Source organism: Ruditapes philippinarum, unplaced genomic scaffold (assembly GCF_026571515.1).
Source record: "Ruditapes philippinarum isolate M1 unplaced genomic scaffold, ASM2657151v2 ctg1123_1_1_1_1, whole genome shotgun sequence".
Classification (NCBI taxonomy): Eukaryota; Metazoa; Mollusca; class Bivalvia; order Venerida; family Veneridae; genus Ruditapes; species Ruditapes philippinarum.
The window spans coordinates 223,817-246,495 of record NW_026854207.1 but is presented as its reverse complement, the minus strand read 5'-3'; the positions used below and the strand labels follow the sequence as shown (position 1 = coordinate 246,495).

General features: G+C 32.1%; 1 protein-coding gene across 2 annotated transcripts in view; it reads right to left on the bottom strand.

The window, feature by feature from the left end:
- The window catches only part of LOC132739439 (vam6/Vps39-like protein), a 44,944-nt gene that overhangs the window by 8,759 nt on the left and 13,506 nt on the right, over window positions 1–22,679 (bottom strand). For both annotated transcript variants that reach the window (XM_060727160.1, XM_060727159.1), the window contains exons 10-18: window positions 22,202–22,322; window positions 18,182–18,299; window positions 13,048–13,180; window positions 12,361–12,503; window positions 11,908–12,045; window positions 10,097–10,238; window positions 9,568–9,654; window positions 7,812–7,885; window positions 1,202–1,300 (exon numbers count right to left, since the gene is read on the bottom strand). In XM_060727160.1, the coding sequence (XP_060583143.1) occupies window positions 1,202–1,300; window positions 7,812–7,885; window positions 9,568–9,654; window positions 10,097–10,238; window positions 11,908–12,045; window positions 12,361–12,503; window positions 13,048–13,180; window positions 18,182–18,299; window positions 22,202–22,322 (1,055 nt within the window). The remainder of the gene's footprint in view (window positions 1–1,201; window positions 1,301–7,811; window positions 7,886–9,567; window positions 9,655–10,096; window positions 10,239–11,907; window positions 12,046–12,360; window positions 12,504–13,047; window positions 13,181–18,181; window positions 18,300–22,201; window positions 22,323–22,679) is intronic.

Here is a 22,679-nt window from a genome sequence, read left to right as displayed (position 1 = left end):
ATAATGATTATTTATTTTGTATGAAAGACTTGAAACCGCTTTGTTTAGGTTCAGCTACTTTCATGAAAATTTATTTAACATTCAATGCTACTTAATAACAGGTAAGCAGTTCTTACATGTCCTAAATCCATTATTAAAACATTATTAAACATTTCTCATGAGGAAAAATCATATTAATTTCTTAACTATAATGTGCCTATAAGTTTTCTCTTCATGCAAATAAAGAACTTTTATACACCAGTTTGTGAGAGTTTTAGAATCATTAATGTAAATTTACATCAATAATTGCAGGTTACAGAAGTGCTATTCTCTTTTAAGCTTATTCTGATCAGGGCATTTTTCTTATCCTTAGATGTTTGATTTCTTTTACAAAATCATTTTACTTTTTATCTTTTACACTGGTAAACCAATATTACGCAAATGAAGTGGACTCATAAATTTCATCATAATTAACCTTTTCCCTCATATAGACGTGTTTTGACGGCTTTTTGCCCCCCCCCCCCCATTTTTGAGGCCTCAAACTGTGAAAAAAAAAATGCCCTATTTAGGTCCCAATCACTGTTTTTCGTTAGAAAAATGTTGTGAAAAAAAGTGACCACTTTTTTGGTGCCGCCCCCCATCAAATTGGTACATCAGGGGGTTGCCAGAAAATTTTGGATGTGGCAGGCTAAAAATAGCCTCAGGTCAATCTTAGGGTAACTAGTAACCAACACTGAAAAGCCTTTTACTCTATCTCAATTCATTGAGAAGTTGCAGCACTTTGAAATCAGTTTTGATGGAAAAAAAAAACAATGCAAAAAAGTGATTTTTGGCAATTTTGAGACATTCCCCTGTTGCCATGGTAACAGAAATTTACGATTGAGCAAGCTGTTACAGAGTCCATGGTTCAGTCAACATTTGTGCCAAGTTTCATCAGTATTGAAGCATTTTTCATAGTTTCATAGCAGTTTGAACTTGTAACAGGAGGCTTTTCAATGAAAACGGCCATTTTTCACAATAATTAAGCTCATGGGGTAAAAGGTTAAGCTTTAATATGAATTTTAGTAATTCAGTCAAGAATAAATTGAAATTTATTATTTTAATTATATAACATTAATTTTGATTTTGCTTGTTCTTATTCCTAGTGGAATATTTTCTATTTTCATTTTCAAATTCTTTATAATATCTGCATAATTATATAATTAAACTTTTAAAGTTTTACCAAGTACAAAATAAGAACTTCTGATCCATATGTTTTGATGAAACTTGACACGTGACCTCTCGGAAGTTCTTGTACTGATGTTGTATCCTCAGTAAATATCTGACATCAAACAGAAAAATGTAATGTCAATTTATGACCGTTCTAACCTCAAAAACATTAAAAAAATTTTTTAGTATGTCAACTTACCGGTTGTTTTTATTAACAAAAATACAAACACTGATTTTTGATAAAGAATCACATTTAACTGTTTAATTAATAATATATGAAACAAAAATTAGTAGTAGCATTTAGCTTAGTCAGGGTCTTTAAAATAGAATGGTCTGGAGTCGGACCAATTTTACAAAAAAAGTTGTCTCGGCTGAGTCACGTGATTAAGTTATCTACCGACTGGGACCTGGCACACAGTACATCACCGTTCAAAAATCAAATTATAAGCTAATGTTTTGTTAAGTCAATCAAAAAATTACTGAAAACTAATCCTTGAATGCATTATACTATCATTTTTTACTTTGAAAAGTAACAAGTTTTATATATTTGCATTGAAATAAGAAATTTATCGTTCCCGGGTGTCAATGTAAAAATTTATGTTGTTGTTCAGTGACAAAATAGAAATTGATTTACAGAGAAAATTAATAATTGAGTCGTATCATGTAAAGATGTTATAATATTTCACGATGTTATTTACAAATATTTTATGTTTAATTTGGTGCATTTTCAAAATGGCGCCGTTTTTCGGCAAATATTCTGAACAAGCAATCTATATTTTACAACAGATTATGGCTTTAAAAACATTATTTTCTGAAACATTTATGTATTTTTCACAAGTTTAAAGATTTTTAAAGAACATCATGCTGTTAGAGCTTTCATTTTTACTATTGTATTTAATTTTCACCCTTTCTTGAACACTTACATAATTTGCATATAGCAAACTATACCGAGTTATACCAAGACAAGTTTAATTGTTACAGCGAGAAGGGTTTACATAGCATGTTTCCAGACCATTCTATTTGAAAGACCCTGGCTTAGTTCAGAAAACATTGGAAAATAGATCTTGTTTTGGCTTCACTATAAATGCTTGTAAAAAAATGAAATTGCTTTAATTAAACCACGGATTTATATTACAGGGATCGGACACTCCCAGTTAACCCTATATAAATGATTAAATATCTTGTCGTGCGCCCGATAAAGGTACATCGATCGATAATCTACCGGCGCTAAGCATAAATGCCCGTTCGCAACGGATACCTACTTTACAAATTACTATACAGCTTTTCCATTTATTATCCGATTTTGGAAATTTAAAGTTTATTTTGAAGAAAAATACTTGTTTAATTCAAATATCTAATTTATTTTTTAAAGGTACGGTTTATCTGTCCACAACGACGATTAAAAAATTAACTTGACGAAATCCGCGGTAAATTTACATTTTTTTATATAAAAAGCAGGATATTTGAAATTTATTATTACGGTACCATAATAATTTCAGTTTCAAAATAAAAAAAGAAGCCGATGTAAGTTACTCACAGATGATCAAAGATGCAATATTTAAGATTTATTTGGTTATCCTGTACGAAATTTTGGCACGGATTCTGGGCGGAATTGGCACGGAATTGGCACGGAATCAGTGATTTCTGGGCGGACCAGGGACGGAAATGCAAAATCCGTGCCATTCTGTCTCACAAGAAAAATATTTTGTGCCTTTTTCTGGGCGGAAAACTAGAAAAATTCCGGCTGGAATTTTATTTTGAGCAGAATTTATACTTAAACATTTCATCTTGGACAGAATTTTCAACTTTGAATTTTTTTTGGGTAGGAATAGTCTTCACTATGGGCGGAATTCTATACTTAAAAATTTTTCTTGAACATATAAGATGTCCAAATCATAATTGTACTCTTGTTTTTGCACTTGCAGACATTGAAATTTTACCTACTGTACTTATTTTTTTTGCTGAACCAATAATTATAGGTGTATTTTTAGAATTAATATAATTTTTTTTTTAAGCATTAAAAATTATTAGGCCTTCTTTTTAGATAAAAAAATGTGGCATTAATAATATATTGTCTGACTAATTTATGTTTTTTGTACTGAAAAACAATTAACTGTAATAATCTTAGTGTAGAACTTGAAAACATTCACCTCCAAAATGCTTAAGTTTATAATATAAAGATTTTTCATACAGCTTGTATTATAATACATTTACTGTATTATGAATTTTTAAATATGATTTTAGGACATCATCTAAAAGCAACATTAAAATAAGAATGCTTTTTAAATTTGAATATACTATAGAATATAGGGCAGTCACATCGGGACAAGATTATAAGTGTGCTTGCCATTTTAAATTCTAAGAATTCATGATTTTGTTATAAAAAAAATAAACAAAACAAAACAGTGCATGAAATAATCTCATATATTATGCCCTTTTAATCTATATAAAATTGATCAACCAATATGCCCAATAATTGCTTTTATTTACCGTAGGTAAATAAATACTACAATGTATATTCACTGAGATTATATTCACCCAGATTTTACACTACACAGATCAGAGCTCTGATAAAACTCTACTGACCAGCAGTTTCCCATCATCTATGCATGACTGGTCATTCCAACAGATCAGGCGGTTCCATGTAATTATTTTGGGGAGAGATAACATTATAAATTGCATATGTAGAATTTGTCTAGGACATATTGCAATTTTTTTTGTACAAAAATTTGTAATTGTTTTTTAAAATTTATATATATCTATTTGTTATTTGATTTTTCTTTTACATTCAATGAATGAAAGTTAAGAAGATGAGTAAATTAACCCTGTTTTACATAATGATGGACCGGTCCAATATACAGTAAACTGTTGTGAATTTTGAATTCTAAGATATCTGGGTCAGCAAAAAGAGTGCAAATTACAGAAGATATACTTGATATTTTAACAATTTTGGAGTAAAGTTTTGTTTAAGATCTCAAAGTGTTAAAGTAATTGGTACAAGGAGATGTATAACATAATCAGGTAATTATTAACTTTTAGTTACAATAATTTTATATGTAAACTATCAATACTAAACTAAAATTAATGTAACAAGAGGTCATTGTTATTTTAGTATTTTCAACTTCATACATTTGTTTTTTTTCTGATAATTGTTTTAAATCTTTAATACATGTATTATTTGCAAGTTAAAAATTATTCAATGATTTTTTTGTTAATATAATCATTGTGTAGATCTATATTGTATAAATAGCATGTAAGTATATCTTTTTCATTTCCTGGAAATTAAACAATTTAAATAAATTTGATTAAATAGGACTAAATGGTACAATCAGTAGTTTTGTACAGTTGAACAGGGTCATCATAATCATTTATTATTTTACATGTTTGTGTTGTCTTTCCTATGGAACAATCTAAAATTACATTTTACACTCATAATTTGCAGGCTGCTCAGGGACTTACAGCTGTGAGATGCCAGGTGTTTAATAATGATGTGCAGTATTAATCCTGAAAAGGTATATTTTTAAATCTCTATACTTAACTATTCAACATCTTTCATTGAAAAATACATAACCAGTAATAAAAAGTGTCACAAATAAAGCAGTCAGTTAATTCTGATACAGAGCAATTCTTAAACACTTGTACACTTGAATAACTGATTCTGTGTTGCTTTACTATTTTTGAATATGCTTTATAAGCATAGTTAATATTTAATACTGTTGAAACATAAAATTTGATATTATTAAAAAATATAAAATATAACTGCATGTAATTATGCAATAAAACATAATTGAGCCCTGTCATGACAAAACCAACATAATGGGTTTGTGACCAGCATGGATCCAGACCAGCCTGCACATCATGCAGTCTGATCAGGATCCATGCTGTTCGCTATCAGTTTGTCTACTTGTAATAGGGTTTGTAAGTGAACAGCATGGATCCTGATCAGACTGCGCAGATGCGCAGGCTGGTCTAGATCCATGCTGGTCGCAAACCCATTATGTTGGTTTTGTCATGACACAGCTCAATTCATTACAAAAAATTTGTTTAATTAATTATGAATTTTATTATTAAAGGTGAGCACAACCACAAGAAGTTCTAGGAAACACAGGCAGTGGACTTAAAACAGACATGGATTAAAGAAATAGTAATTTAAATAATCAAAAACATTTGAAACAAATTTATGATTGAAACTCTTCTGGCAAAAAAATTGCACAAAAAAAACAAAGTGTTGGATTCTAAGATTCCAAAACCTGCAGCTAGAAAAAAAAACTGTTTGTGTTATAGTGAATGTAGGGTATTCTATTCTGTATTTGGACTAAAGGATATGATATTTTTTTTATTAAATTTTGTGAAAGAAAATTTAATGTGATACATTATTGATAATTTTATCCCAAAATATGTGATCATGCTAAACTCATAAAATTCCGCCCCCTGAATTCTGTCCCAGAATTCCGCCCAGAATCTTGTTTGACAATTCCGCTCCGAAATTTCGCCCCAAGATTGCGCTTCAAAATTCCGCCCCAAGATTCCGCTTCAAAATTCCGCCCCAACTCATTTGCATATTTCGTCCCAATTCCACCCAGAATCCGTTCCGTTTCCGCCTGGAATCCGGCCGGAATCCGTGCCAAAAGCAAATGGTTTAACACTTATATATTCGGGGGAGAATTTAAATTTCTGGGCGGAATCTGCCTTTGAATTCCGCCCCATTCCGTGCAGAAAATTTCGTACAGGATGTAGTCAAATTTATTAACGCACAATTGTTTTACAGGTAATGTATTGCGGCCTTTACAATTCGCTCAACACGTGAAGAAAATTTATTCACTTTTTTTAGTACAAAATATTGCCGAGATTGTCAATATTGCCATATTCATAGAATATTTAAATTTCATTCATCATTTATATCATTATTATTTTTTGTAAATCTGTTTTCAAATGTCGGTGCAGTGAAGTAGACAATCCTCGTAACAGTAAAGTTCTCTCGTGTGGCTGTCTCGACTCCGGCCTTTTTAATGTCACTCGTATATTTTAATCCGTATATTTTAATTATTCTTTTTATTTGAATGCCTGTAGAAAGATATTTATGATACTTTTTAATATTACGCTAGAAAAACAGTAAAAATCTTTACAGTTTGATTAAGTATTTTGCGAAATAAAAGTAACTTTTGATTATTTTTTACACATCGCTTAAATTCTTTCAAGTTTAATTACTTTTGAAGGGGGTAAGTGATAATTAGATAACTTTATTTTCAAACTTTACTACCAGGTTACATGTGATAATTGCAACACTCAATGTTCAAAAACAAATAGAATTTGAATGTATATTTTGTATGTGCGCGGTCTTTAACTACAGTCCATGGCATGTGTGGTAAGAAAATGATTCTGAAGAGGATATATATAAATACAATATAAATCTATTTTCTTTATTAACATATTTAAATGAAATTGAAAATATACAACTAAATTTGTATAGTCCTTTCTTTGAAAAATAATGAAAATAAACATGTGATAAATAAATCATTTGACGTGAATTGTGAAGGATAACTAGGGAAAAAATCTGTTTCAAAATAAAAAATAATTTTATAAAACAGCTGTTCTCTATGCCAATAAAAGTTTCTTTCTTGCCAATCTAATGAATTCATCTATATATGAATGTTTGTCTAGAATCTGAAAATATATTTAATACACTAATTAGTAGAATATTTACTATATTTATACTAATATATAGGTAATCAAATAAAAAATGTACAAATCATTTTGAAATAATTCACAGAAATAAAGACACATTTCAAACATGAATTTCTTTAAAAGTTTTTTTAGCAATCAAGAAACATTTTTTTGCAATGCCACTATTAAACCATGTAAAAAATAATTATCTTATTTCGAATCGCCGTAATAATTCGTGCTTGAAGTAAAAGGGCGCCAAGTGTAGAGAGTATGCCTTAACAATAGGCGAATATTTTTTAAATTAGGTACTTTTTAACTAAGCGTTGCAGCGTTCTATCGGCATATTTTCATATATTAATACTTTAGCGACACAAAATAATACTGTATCAATACATTCATATGTGTATAATTTTTCACAAAGCTGCAATAACACCACATACTCTTGTGAAAACCTGTCATATTTCGCACTCCACGCGTTCCGCCGTCTCATTCTGTCCACCTTTATCCGATTTCGCGCATGCGCGCGATGGGACTTTAAGCTAAACGAAAGTGTCCAATCCTTGTAATATAAATCCGTGATTAAACATATGATGATATAACTCACTCAACTCAGAACAAAATGTAAATGCTGCTTAGAATGAGTTTATATTATTATTGAAAGAAATATTAAATCATTATATATTCAGTTATGCTTGAACAAAAAAAAATTTTTGAACATTCAAATTGTCTTTTCAATATTCCATGGACTCACAAAGTACCATTAAAAAGAAATACTTTATTTATTGTACTAAAAACAAATACTGAAATACAATAAACCCAAAGCTGTTTATACAAAAACAAACTTTTCTTAAATATTCGGCAATTTACTTTGTGTCAATACATTATATTAGACATGTTAAAAGCATAAGGTTAAAAATACAATTTGATACAAGCAATCTGATTTGTTAGCCTAATAATACCTTAATTCCTTCATATGGGTCAGTTTCCATCACCCATTTTGCATACTCAAATATAAGCCCGAGGTGGTCTTTCCCTGAAACAAATATACATAACACTAACAGTTTAAATCTATAATAAGTCTTGTAATTAGAAATAAAATCTATAAATGCCCAAATTTTGTAAACTCAAATGGGAAGTTGCCACCTTAAACCGGCTCTTCTCTCCATGTTTAACTGCACATACTATAAATATCATAGCTAAATACCCCTGTCTGATTTAATTTTTCTAAATATTACACCCGATGTCAATCAGGAACCCTGGATCAGCTCCAATATTATATACATGTATTATAAAACATTAAACATGTTGTTTACACCAAACATAGAGCATGTTTATCCAGTTTTGTTACAAGCTTATTGGTGGTTTATAGAAATATATCGGTGTAATATAAAACTGATATTAATTTTCACTGTTTGAAACAGTGAAATTATCAATTTGATAATTTCACTGTTTTGAATTTAAGTCCCTTTATGTTGTTTCATTGAAATACCAGTGTGCACAGTACTGGAAACAAACTTAATAATGTGACATTGTAAATGATGTCACATTGTATTATTATTTGGCATGCTTTTTATGTACTATTAAGTTACAATGTGTTTTTAAACGTTACTTTGGATAGAACTAGAAATGTGTTGTCACGCCACGGTTGCCCCCGCATGCAGCCAAAATTTCAGATGTTACAATATTTTTCATTTTAAGTTCAAAGCCCTTAAAACTATTTAATGTAATCACAAATCATTTTTATACAAAGTTCAAGGTACTGAAACTATTCAGTCTTAACCTTTTGTAAATTGCATATTGCATATTTGTAGCCAAAATAATGACTACATATATTTCTACAAAAGTATGAGTGCTGAAACTAAAAATTCAAAATTTTCCAACATTCAAGCAAGAGAGATAAATCCAAAATCATTGAACCACGGCCAAATTCGAACTGGAACTGCTTAAGATGTATGTATATGTCAAATTTAAGTTGAATGTTTACAACCATTGGGAAGATAATGAACGGAAACGAAAAGTTTCTGATTTTTTTCAAAGTTCATGAGGGAACCATCTGTCAGCTATCATCAAACAATGACCAAATTCAAACTAGACCAGTGTATTCTTATGACATATCCATATGTTAAATTTGAGTTGAATATGTACAACTGTTGGAGAGATAATGAACAGAAACTGAAAGTTTTCTTTTTTTTTCAAAGTGAAAGGGGCATAACTCTCACAAAAATCATCGAATCATGACCAAATTCCAATTTGGCCTGCGGATTCCTTTGACGTATCCATATGTCAAATTTGAGTTGAATGTGTAATACTGAACGGAAACTGAAAATTTCATATTATTTCCAAAGTGAAAGGGGCATAACTCTGCCAAAAATCATCGAACCATGACCAAATTCGAACTTGACCTGTATTTTCTTATAGTATATCCATATGTCAAATTTGAGCTGAATGTGTGCAATTGTTACTAAGATAATGAACGGAAACTGATGATGACGGAATGACAGAATGACGGAAGGACGGAACACGGTAACACTATATGCCCCAGCCATTATATGGGCGGGGGCATAATAAAAATGTGTTTAGTTTAGTGTAAGATCATAAAGGTAACATTTAATCTTTTTATGCTCAAATCATAATTTAATCTGTTCATTTCATTAGCTAAGACACTATCAGGGGAAATAACTCTAGACTACACACAAGCTATGACAAACATGTTACCTAGTTGTTGTAGTTGATGTATTGTAGGTTGTAATCCATACAGTGATGATTTACTGTTAGATGATTGAGATTTCATCACTTGAAGAGCTGAAATATAAACTATTATACTTAATCCCTTTTCTTACCTGAGAAAGGTAAACATTATAAAAAAATAACAGCAAAAAAACACAACAACAACAAATAACGAGAGAATTAATAAAATATCCATTAATTAGCATCATGGTAAACATTAAAATGGTAAATTTGAAACATACATTTTTGATCATAACTTGCATGCAAGCTTGTCAATATCTAAAATATAAGTCACATGTTTTGTACGTTTAGACATCTGTTTTGTACGTTTACGTCATTTCCTTTATATTTCAACTGATGAAGCTAATAAAGCGAAATATGTATTGATATTTAAATTTGTGTTGGTTTTGATCTAATTTTGTCCTATCCAAACAAAATATATGAAATCTGAAATTTTAAATAACTTAATGACAGACCTATATAACATTACATGTTAATTACCTGATGCGATATTTACCTTTTTCTTGCAGATCTTGTTGCTCATACAGAATAATCAATTCTGCAAAATTTTCAGCAGCTTTTAAACGTTTCTCTGCCACCTCAAACTGAACCTTGTTACCTGGCATACGTAATAACTGAGCTATCATAGCTTCATTAACCTGAAATATACAATGACCATACAAGGTGATGATTTAAGACAGTGAGTTCTTTCAAGCACAAATTTAAATTCATCTCTGTTGAACATTTTTTTCACAGTTATCATTCTGTACATCTATAAATGAAGGTAATATATAAGCAATGTCATTACAATGGCACTAATAGCTTACCAGATGGTAACATTTAAGTAATGTGGTATCAATAACAGAACGAGCTTAACATTTAAGTAATGTGGTACCAATGACAGAATGATAGAGCTTACCTGAAGGTAACATTTAAGCAATGTTGTATCAATGAGAGATAGAGCTTACCTGAAAGTAACATTTAAGTTATGTGGTACCAATAAGAGGTAGAGCTTACCTGAAGGTAACATTTAAGCAATGTGGTAACAGTGACAGATAGAGCTTACCTGAAGGTAACATTTAAGTAATGTGGTGACAGTGACAGATAGAGCTTACCTGAAGGTAACATTTAAGTAATGTGGTATCAATGACAGATAGAGCTTACCTGATTGTAACATTTAAGTAATGTGGTATCAATGACAGGTAGAGCTTACCTGATTGTAACATTTAATCAATGTGGTATCAATGACAGATAGAGCTTACCTGATTGTAACATTTAAGTAATGTGGTATCAATGACAGGTAGAGCTTACCTGATTGTAACATTTAATCAATGTGGTATCAATGACAGATAGAGCTTACCTGATTGTAACATTTAAGTAATGTGGTATCAATGACAGGTAGAGCTTACCTGATTGTAACATTTAATCAATGTGGTATCAATGACAGATAGAGCTTACCTGATTGTAACATTTAAGTAATGTGGTATCAATGACAGGTAGAGCTTACCTGATTGTAACATTTAAGTAATGTGGTATCAATGACAGGTAGAGCTTACCTGATTGTAACATTTAATCAATGTGGTATCAATGACAGATAGAGCTTACCTGATTGTAACATTTAAGTAATGTGGTATCAATGACAGGTAGAGCTTACCTGATTGTAACATTCAATCAATGTGGTATCAATGACAGATAGTGCTTACCTGAAGGTAACATTTAAGTAATGTGGTAACAATGACAAATAGAGCTTACCTGATTGTAACATTTAAGTAATGTGGTAACAGTGACAGATTGAGCTTACCTGAAGGTAATATTTAAGAAATGTGGTATCAATGACAGATAGAGCTTACCTGAGGCAATGTGGTAACAGTGACAGATAGTGCTTACCTGAAGGTAACATTTAATCAATGTGGCAACAGTGACAGATATGGCTTACCTGATTGTAACATTTAAGCAATGTGGTATCAATTACAGATAGAGCTTACCTGAAGGTAACATTTAATCAATGTGGCAACAGTGACAAATAGAGCTTACCTGAAGGTAACATTTAAGCAATGTGGCAACAGTGACAGATATGGCTTACCTGATTGTAACATTTAAGCAATGTGGCAACAGTGACAGATATGGCTTACCTGATTGTAACATTTAAGTAATGTGGTATCAATGACAGATAGAGCTTACCTGAAGGTAACATTTAAGCAATGTGGTATCAATGACAGATAGAGCTTACCTGAAGGTAACATTTAAGCAATGTGGTAACAGTGACAGATAGAGCTTACCTGAAGGTAACATTTAAGCAATGTGGTATCAATGAAAGATAGAGCTTACCTGAAGGTAACATTTAAGCAAAGTGGTATCAATGACAGATAGTGCTTCATCTACACTTTTTAAAGTGACATTTTTCTTGTGTTTCATTATAGGAACAAATGGTCTGAAATGTTCGGCCTTCACTATCTGCTCTCGTTTCTGTGATACACAACAATAAAAACATGGTTATAGCATTTTCAAACATGGTTATAGCATTTTCACATTTAAATCTAATTTTTAGGCACTAAAATATACATTTGTAGCAATCATTCTAAGGATAAACATTATTGTAACTTGATAGATTAATCCAGATCTGTCATCTTAAACTTTTGTTGATTTTTTTTCAACAAATAGCTTTCTCACTAAAGTCTCCCGTATTACTTTTTAAATTCGACAAGTTAAATCTTTACTTTATCTTGATTCTTTTTTTTGAACAAATTCACAAAGTTAAAGAAATTAAAGTTTTCCCATTACCGTCTGCAAATATTCGACAAGTTCAAACAATGCTTTATCCAGTGCTTTCTCATGTATTGATTGTACTTTCTCAGGATACACTAGACTATTACTGAGTTTGCTGGGTAGAAGATCTGGGAACATGCCAATGATGTGGGAAGGATCTGTTAAAGAACAAATGAGCCGCGTCACGTCAAAACCAACATAGTGCGTTTGCGACCAGCATGGATCCAGACCAGCCTGCGCATCCGCGCAGTCTGATCAAGATCCATGCTGTTCGCTATCAGGTTCTCTACTTGTAATAGAGTTTGTAAGCCAACAGCATGGATCCTGATTAGACTGCGCGGATGCGCAGGCTGGTCTGGATCCATGCTGGTCGCAAACCCATTATGTTGGTTTTGTCGTGACGCGGCTCAAATATGTATAGTAAAACCTTTATTTAGGACAACCTCCATGTACAGACCATATGTAATATTTAGTACAGAAAACCTGTCAGTAAATTAAGGTCAATGCATTTTGTTTCCATTTTAATCAATATAAGGGCAATATAAGCTTTGTTTGCTGAGAACCTGTCAACAGAGAACATCTTTTACAAATATATATTTTGTTATTTTGAAAAATTTTCTGATATTATGTAATTAATAATTGATTAATTCAAGTAAAATTCAGAATTTTCAGGGAAAAAAAGTTGTTATTTTATTTACTCACCTATTTCCAACTGTGTAAAAATTTCTAATGCTTCTTTAAACTTGTTTGTATTGAACAGATGTACGGCATACCTGGCCTGAATACTGTTAATAGCCAATTCCTTCTCTTCCATCGTAATATTATTGTCTTGCAACTAGAAAAATAATTTATTTCTTAATCTATTAGTTTGTCTTTCTATGTTCTTCAGGACCCATGTTCATAGATAAATTAAACAAACCCATTTTGGGATAAAGTTTATAAGTAACAAGAGCTGTCGGTAGGACAGCACGCTCGACTATTCTAAGTGCTTGATAGTAAAAGAGCCTTGATAATGTTAAATTTTTTAAGATCACAAAAGGTCTAATTTTTTTTTAATAAATTCATGTTATAGGCTTAGAGAGAGTCTAATTATACAGTATTGGCTTGTCTATTCGGAAGGTAATGTCACAAGGTTGTTTTATTGAGTATAATAATACTAATTACCTATGAATACAAAAATTTGACAGAAAAGGTACATAGGCTTCTAATTAAGATGTTTTATCAAGTAAATCACTGCTTTATTTTTATGAATGCATAAAATTGTCCCAAAAAAGGGCACAAACCCTTCAGTAGTAATTGAGGTAACAGCTTACAAGCAAAACTTTACCATGAATTTCTAAGTTGAAAAAGGGGAGAAAAATCCGCCTAAATGCAAGATAAAATTATGGATCTTTGTCAGTGACCTACAATTATGACCCTAAATGCATATGTGAAGTTTTAAATAAATATCTTTAATAGTTAATGAGATATGTAAAATTTGCATGTAAACATTAACCAAGAGACTAAGTAGAAAAGGGGATATGAATCAGCCTTAATGCAAGATAGAGTTATGGAACTTGGTCAGTGACATACAATTATGACCCTCCAATTATGACCCTAAGTGCATGTGTAAAGTTTCAAGTAAATATCTTTGAAGACCTTTAACCTCTAACCAAAATTTCTAAGTTTCAAAGGGGCAAATAATTCTTCAAATTTTGCAGGCAGAGTCATGCAATTTTGCAAAATGATGTACATTGTTACTATAAAAAAGTATTTTAAATTTCATTTGAATATCTCAAGCAATAATTGAGATATTTGACTTAACAAAAAAACTTTAACCAAAATTTCTAAGTTCCAAAGGGGCATAATTCTGTCAATATTGTAGGCAGAGTTATCCAACTTGTCAATCTGATGTACCTTGTTACTATAAATAAGTATTGTAAGTTTCAATTGAATATCTCAAGCAATAATTGAGATATTTGATTTTACAAAAAACTTTAACCAAAATTTCTAAGTTAAAAAGGGGCATAATTCTGTCAATATTGTAGGCAGAGTTATCTAACTTGTCAATCTGATGAACCTTGTTACTATAAATAAGTATTGTAAGTTTCAATTGAATATCTCAAGTAATTATTGAGATATTTGACTTTACAGAAAACTTTAACCAAAATTTCTAAGTTAAAAAGGGGCATAATTCTGTCAATATTGTAGGCAGAGTTATCCAACTTGTCAATATGATGTACCTTGTTACTATAAATAAGTATTGTAAGTTTCAATTGAATATCTCAAGTAATGATTGAGATATTTGACTTTACAGAAAACTTTAACCAAAATTTCTAAGTTAAAAAGGGGCATAATTCTGTCAAAATTGTAGGCAGAGTTATCCAACTTGTCAATATGATGTACCTTGTTACTATAAATAAGTATTGTAAGTTTCAATTGAATATCTCAAGTAATGATTGAGATATTTGACTTTACAGAAAACTTTAACCAAAATTTCTAAGTTAAAAAGGGGCATAATTTCTGTCAATATTGTAGGCAGAGTTATCCAACTTGTCAATATGATGTACCTTGTTACTATAAATAAGTATTGTAAGTTTCAATTGAATATCTCAAGTAATGATTGAGATATTTGACTTTACAAAAAACTTTAACCAACGCAGACGCCGACGCGGACGCTGACGCCGACGCCGACGCCGGGGCGACTACAATAGCTCTCATATTCTTCGAATAGTCGAGCTAATAATATAAATTACAAAAATAACTGGATCAAAATAACAACCAGTTTTAGGATCAAAACATCTCTTGTAAAGAAATTATCAATATTTTCTAAAATTTCATCATCCATCATGATTTCAAGTATACTTTTTTTATCTTTTAAGTTAATATTAATTCTAACATTCCTCATGATTTTGTCACTATAGACAAAGAAGAAAAAAAGCTGTGTTAAACTGCCAATAAACACTGGTAAGGGACTACTTGTATATGCGGCTGTTATGTTTTCTCCTTCGATAATATAGTTGACAAAGCTACCGTATAAGTGGTTTTTTTCTGCGGGCTCCAAATTCTGCCGTTTTTCCAAATTTTGGCATGTTTTTATTTCTGCGGACTTTATTTCTGCGGCACAGTCTTTGGACAAAACATGATTTAAATTCTGCGACTCGTCTTATCAAAAGCTTAGTCACATTAACCTATATATTATATTTGCATGTACACGTTCCCATTTGATTATCGTTGTCACCGCAAAACTGTATAGTAATTACAAACAATTATATTGTTTGCTTGCAAACAAATATAATGCGCAACAATAGAAAGGTATACATCTTTGATCAGCGTGAAGTGACGTGTGAAAATATATCCCAGCATAATTAACAATAAGTACATCCTTAAAAACACAGATTACAAACTTAGCCGTCAGCAATTTTATACAACTTGAAAAACCGCTAGCCGTTATAATCTGTTAGTCGTTATTACTTTAGACGAAATAGGTAGGATACATATCGTAGCATGTAAGAGAAATATTCTGCGGATTTTATTTCTGCGGTGCCGAAACTGACCGCAGAAAACGCAGAAATAAAGTCACCACAGAAAAAAACACTTATACGGTATTTAAAGCAACAATAAAAAAGCCTTTTGTTGATATTTTTAGTTCTTATGATGGTTTCTTTTCATTCAATACTGATATAATATCTCACATACACTAACGCCATAGATTTGATCCAAATCAGTAAATAAATAGTTCGACAAAACGCGCCAGTCCGTAATCTGAGCGTAATGACTTCATCTTAAATATACAACTCATTGAATGACATCATTTCAAGCATACAAGAACACTGATGTAAATACAATACAATCCAGTCTAAGACGTAAATTTTATTGTTGAAAATTTGATTTTATAACATTTTTTTCTTATTGTTTCTTTTGTTTAATAATTTCTATATCTCAACAACAGTAGGGTGCAAAATCAAACAGAGTCATATATGAAAATCGGCACCGGAAGTAATCTCCGCTTGAAAAAATAACATAATTGATCTTCCTTATTTTATCTTTTTAGAATCGAAATAATATCGGTCTGTTCGGTGTTTATCGGCTATATTACACCGGTTTGTCGTTTTGATGGGAAAAAATTAACCACTCAGGCCTACAGCCTTCGTGGTCAAGTCCTACACATCAAAACTCCAAACCGGTGTTAAATAGCCGATAAACACCGTTAAGACCGATGTTATTTCTTAAATATCAAATATAATTATGAAAATAAACAAATTGGAGAAATTCTAAAATATGAATGCCACAAGGGTGAGAAAAATGTGCAGCCTGACCAGGACTAGAACCTGGGACCCTCAGTATACTGTTCTGCCGCTCTACCAACTGAGCTATCCATCTGCTTACACATCTTCCCCCCTAAATAGTGAACAGTTCTAAACCGTGACATAAATTTTGATCGTGATCCTGGTCAAGCAGCATCTACGGACTCACATAGTAAATAAATCTTTGTAAAGCTATACGATTTATATAGTGTGTATAATAAGTCCAAAAGAACAAGCATTTGATAGTATTGCGGGCAATACAGTAGTCCCCTACCGGTCCCTCAAAAAGTTCTTTAATTGTCATACACTCCTGTGTATTGCCATTTATAATGAATTTGAGGATGAAGTCTGTATTTGAAAATATCGACCACAAAACATAATAAAATAAGTTTGTTTATATCACAGTAATGTGTTAAGTTTCCATGCTTAGTAAGGAAATTATTATTATACAACCTTGTCATATTATTACGATGTGGGATTTTAAAGTAAATCCTATAAGGAATGAAGAAGTTGGAGGGAAAATACCAGTTTCTCGAAAAAAATCTAAGTTCAAGGGGGACATAATTCTGGAAATAGTCTTGCTAGAGTATTTAACCTTCTCAAAAATGTCGAGTGATAATAAGAAACATATATATGAAGTTTGAAGTAGATACATTAGGAAATAAAGAAGTTATTTAAAAAAGACAACATTTTTTCCCCTAAAAAATCTAAGTTCAAGGGAGGTAATATTAATATTTTTTGTGCTAGAGTTATAAACCTTGTCACATATGATGTGGTTGATGACCAGGAACTTATATTTAAAGTTTGAAGTAAACACCTTAAGAAATAAAAGAACATATAGTGAAAAAGCTGAAAAATTTAAATCAGAAATCTTGAAATTCAGGCTATTTGTTGCCATAGCAACCAGAATTTTCAACATAGGAAGAAAATAAAAAGATGTGCATAATCTCCAGACTGCCATCTACCCATATTTCAAGTTTCATAAAAATATTTTCAGTACTTTTTGAGTTATCACTGGATCCAGTTTATGTGTTAAATTTGCCATATTTTCAGACTATTTGTTGCCATAGCAACCAGAATTTTCAACATAGGAAGAAAAAAAAAAGACGTGCATAATCTCCATACTGCCATCTATCCATATATCAAGTTTCATAAAAAATATTTTCAGTACTTTTTGCGTTATCGCGGGATCCAGTTTTGTGGACGGACGGACTGACGGACTGACAGACTGACAGACAGACAGACAGACGGACAGACAGACGGACAGACAGACAGACGGACAGACGGACGGAGGGTAAACCTAAAGTCCCCTCCGGTTAAACCGGTAGGGGACTAATAACTAGTTATCTCCCCTGACATGATGACCAATAGTTCCTTGATGTTAAATTAAATAAAAGGGAATTTTAAGAATTTGCAGTTAACTACTTATTTTTTACTATGTATTACATAAGGGCACTTAGATAACTCAAGGTAAACCTATTTAAAGCTTTTTGAACAATGAACTCACATGGAATGTACAATAACGTCTCTGGAATATGATATCCACTAACCTTTAATTGTTTGGCAACTTGAAAATGTTTGTTTTTCAAAAGACAATTAACACGTTCATCAATAGGTCTCAGTGTCAACATGAATACATCATCTCTACATAGAAGAAATATCACATTCCTGGCGGAGAAAAATTGTCATTTTGTTTTAATATGTTTATATTACACAAAACTTATGTTGCTCAATAAACCATTGACTGCAACCGTGTTTAAAGCTTATATGTCAAAATAATCCAATGAAAAGCTGTGTTACATTAAACATGCAGTATCATAACTATACATGTATATAAATTATAATACTCATTTATTAAAATTTTTAATCTAGTGTATATTAATCATTCATTTGCATCAGCCTGATACATTCAAATACCATACGCATCACCTATATCACTATCACTATACAAATTACCTATAAATGTTAGAAACAATAAAAATTATTGCTGTATTGGGAATGTTAAACATAATAGTGTCACAGTGAACTTACCTTCCCTTACATACAGCCTAAAATGCCACAGTGAAACTGACCTGGTCTTACATACAGTGTTAAATGTCACAGCAGAACTAACCTTCACTTTCATACAGTGTTAAATGTCACAGTGAAACTTACCTTCCCTTACATACAATGTTAAATGTCACAGTGGAACTAACCTTCCCTTACATACAGCATTAAATGTCACAGTGGATTTTACCTTTCCTTAATTACAGTGTTGAATGTCACAGTGAAACTTACCTTTCCTTACATACAGCGTTAAATGTCACAGTGGACCTTACCTTTCCTTACATAAAGTGTTGAATGTCACAGTGAAACTTACCTTTCCTTACATACAACATTAAATGTCACAGTGGAACTTACCTTTCCTTACATACAGTGTTAAATGTCACAGTGGAACTTACTTTCCTTACATACAGTGTTAAATGTCACAGTGGAACTTACTTTCCTTACATACAGTGTTAAATGTCACAGTGAAACTTACCTTTCTTTACATACAGCATTAAATGTCACAGTGGTACATACAGTGTTAAATGTCACAGTGAAACTTACCTCCCCTTACATACAGTGTTAAATGTCACAGCGGAACTTACCTTCCCTTACATACAGCATTAAATGCCACAGTGAAAACTTACCTTGCCTTACATACAGTGTTAAATGTCACAGTGGAACTTACCTTCCCTTACATACAGCGTTAAATGTAACAGTGGAACTTACCTTTCCTTACATACAGTGTTAAATGTCACAGTGAAACTTACCTTCCCTTACATACAGTGTTAAATGTCACAGTGGAACTTACCTTTCCTTACATACAGCGTTAAATGTCACAGTGGAACTTACCTTTCCTTACATACAGTGTTAAATGTCACAGAGAAACTTACCTTCCCTTACATACAGCGTTTAAATGTAACAGTGGAACTTACCTTCCCTTACATACAGTGTTAAATGTCACAGTGGAACTTACCTTTCCTTACATACAGTGTTAAATGTCACAGAGAAACTTACCTTCCCTTACATACAGCGTTAAATGTAACAGTGGAACATATGTTTCCTTACATACAGCGTTAAATGTCACAGTGGAACTTACCTTTCCTTACATACAGTGTTAAATGTCACAGAGAAACTTACCTTCCCTTACATACAGTGTTAAATGTCACAGTGGAACTTACCTTGCTTTACATACAACATTTGTCACAGTGGATTTTACCTTTCCTTACATACAGTGTTAAATGTAACAGTGGAACTTACCTTTCCTTACATACAGTGTTAAATGTCACAGAGAAACTTACCTTCCCTTACATACAGTGTTAAATGTCACAGTGGAACTTACTTTCCTTACATACAGTGTTAAATGTAACAGTGGAACTTACCTTTCCTTACATACAGTGTTAAATGTCACAGAGAAACTTACCTTCCCTTACATACAGTGTTAAATGTCACAGTGAAACTTACCTTCCCTTACATACAGCGTTAAATGTAACAGTGGAACATATGTTTCCTTACATACAGCGTTAAATGTCACAGTGGAACTTACCTTTCCTTACATACAGTGTTAAATGTCACAGAGAAACTTACCTTCCCTTACATACAGTGTTAAATGTCACAGTGGAACTTACCTTGCTTTACATACAACATTTGTCACAGTGGATTTTACCTTTCCTTACATACAGTGTTAAATGTAACAGTGGAACTTACCTTTCCTTACATACAGTGTTAAATGTCACAGAGAAACTTACCTTCCCTTACATACAGTGTTAAATGTCACAGTGGAACTTACTTTCCTTACATACAGTGTTAAATGTAACAGTGGAACTTACCTTTCCTTACATACAGTGTTAAATGTCACAGAGAAACTTACCTTCCCTTACATACAGTGTTAAATGTAACAGTGAAACTTACCTTTCCTTACATACAACATTTGTCACAGTGAAACTAACCTTTCTTTACATACATCGTTAACTGTAACAGTGGAACTTACCTTCCCTTACATACAGTGTTAAATGTCACAGCGGAACATACCTTTCCTGACATACAGCGCTAAATGTAACAGTGGAACTTACCTTTCCTTACATACAGTGTTAAACGTCAAGTTGAAACTTACCTTCCCTTACATACAGTGTTAAATGTCACAGTGAAACTTACCTTCCCTTACATTCAGTGTTTAATGTCACAGTGGAACTTACCTTTCCTTACATACAGCATTAAATGTCACAGTGGAACTTACCTTTCTTTACATACATCGTAAACTGTAACAGTGGAACTTACCTGCCCTTACAAACAGTGTTAAATATCACAGAGAAACTTACCTTCCCTTACATACAGTGTTAAATGTAACAGTGAAACTTACCTTGCCTTACATACAGTGTTAAATGTCACAGTGGAACTTACCTTCCCTTACATACAGCGTTAAATGTAACAGTGGAACTTACCTTGCCTTACATACAGTGTTAAATGTCACAGTGGAACATACCTTCCCTTACATACAGCGTTAAATGTCACAGAGAAACTTACCTTGCCTTACATACAGTGTTAAATGTCACAGTGGAACATACCTTTCCTTACATACAGCGTTAAATGTCACAGAGAAACTTACCTTCCCTTACATACAGCGTTAAATGTAACAGTGGAACATACCTTTCCTTACATACAGCGTTAAATGTCACAGTGGAACTTACCTTTCCTTACATACAGTGTTAAATGTCACAGAGAAACTTACCTTCCCTTACATACAGTGTTAAATGTGACAGTGGAACTTACCTTGCCATACATACAACATTTGTCACAGTGGATTTTACCTTTCCTTACATACAGTGTTAAATGTAACAGTGGAACTTACCTTTCCTTACATACAGTGTTAAATGTCGCAGAGAAACTTACCTTCCCTTACATACAGTGTTAAATGTCACAGTGGAACTTACTTTCCTTACATACAGTGTTAAATGTAACAGTGGAACTTACCTTTCCTTACATACAGTGTTAAATGTCACAGAGAAACTTACCTTCCCTTACATACAGTGTTAAATGTAACAGTGGAACTTACCTTTCCTTACATACAGCATTAACATGTTACAGTGAAACTTACCTTCCCTTACATTTAGTGTTAAATGTCACAGTGGAACTTACCTTTCCTTACATACAGTATTAAATGTCACAGTGAAACTTACCTTTCTTTACATACATCGTAAACTGTAACAGTGGAACTTACCTTCCCTTACATACAGTGTTAAATGTCACAGTGAAACTTACCTTGCCTTACATACAGTGTTAAATGTCACAGCGGAACTTACCTTTCCTTACATACAGCATTAAATGTAACAGTGGAACTTACCTTTCCTTACATACAGTGTTAAATGTCACAGTGAAACTTACCTTCCCTTACATACAGTGTTAAATGTCACAGTGGAACTTACCTTCCCTTACATACAGCATTAAATGTCACAGTGGAACTTACCTTTCTTTACATACATCGTAAACTGTAACAGTGGAACTTACCTGCCCTTACATACATTGTTAAATATCACAGTTAAACCTACCTTGCCTTACATACAGCATTAACATGTTTCATCTCAATCTGCTGTATAGAAATGCTGGGATCAAATGTTCTAACTTCCATGTACTTTGGTAACACTGCCAGTACATATGGGGGATCAAATGCTGGTAATGTAAAACATAATTGTCTGTTCATTCTAAGGAATGCAATTAAAATTTATTCTTTAAATCCATTTTGTGAACCCATAACCTGCTGGAACCAAAAGTAATAAGCTTTTGTCACAAGTATAGCCTAATTTTTGTAGTATGAATATTACAGTCCCTTCAATTTTGAATAGACTATTAAAGCAACATGCCTCCAGATTTGACATGCAAATTTTTATAAAAAAATTGAAAATGTAATTTAAACATGAAAATGGTGAAATTTTGAATTTAAAAACATCTGCAGATGTGTTCATACGGCGATTATCATGGAAACTTCCATGTGACACGTTAGTCCCATTCCATGAAAAGGGGCGTATG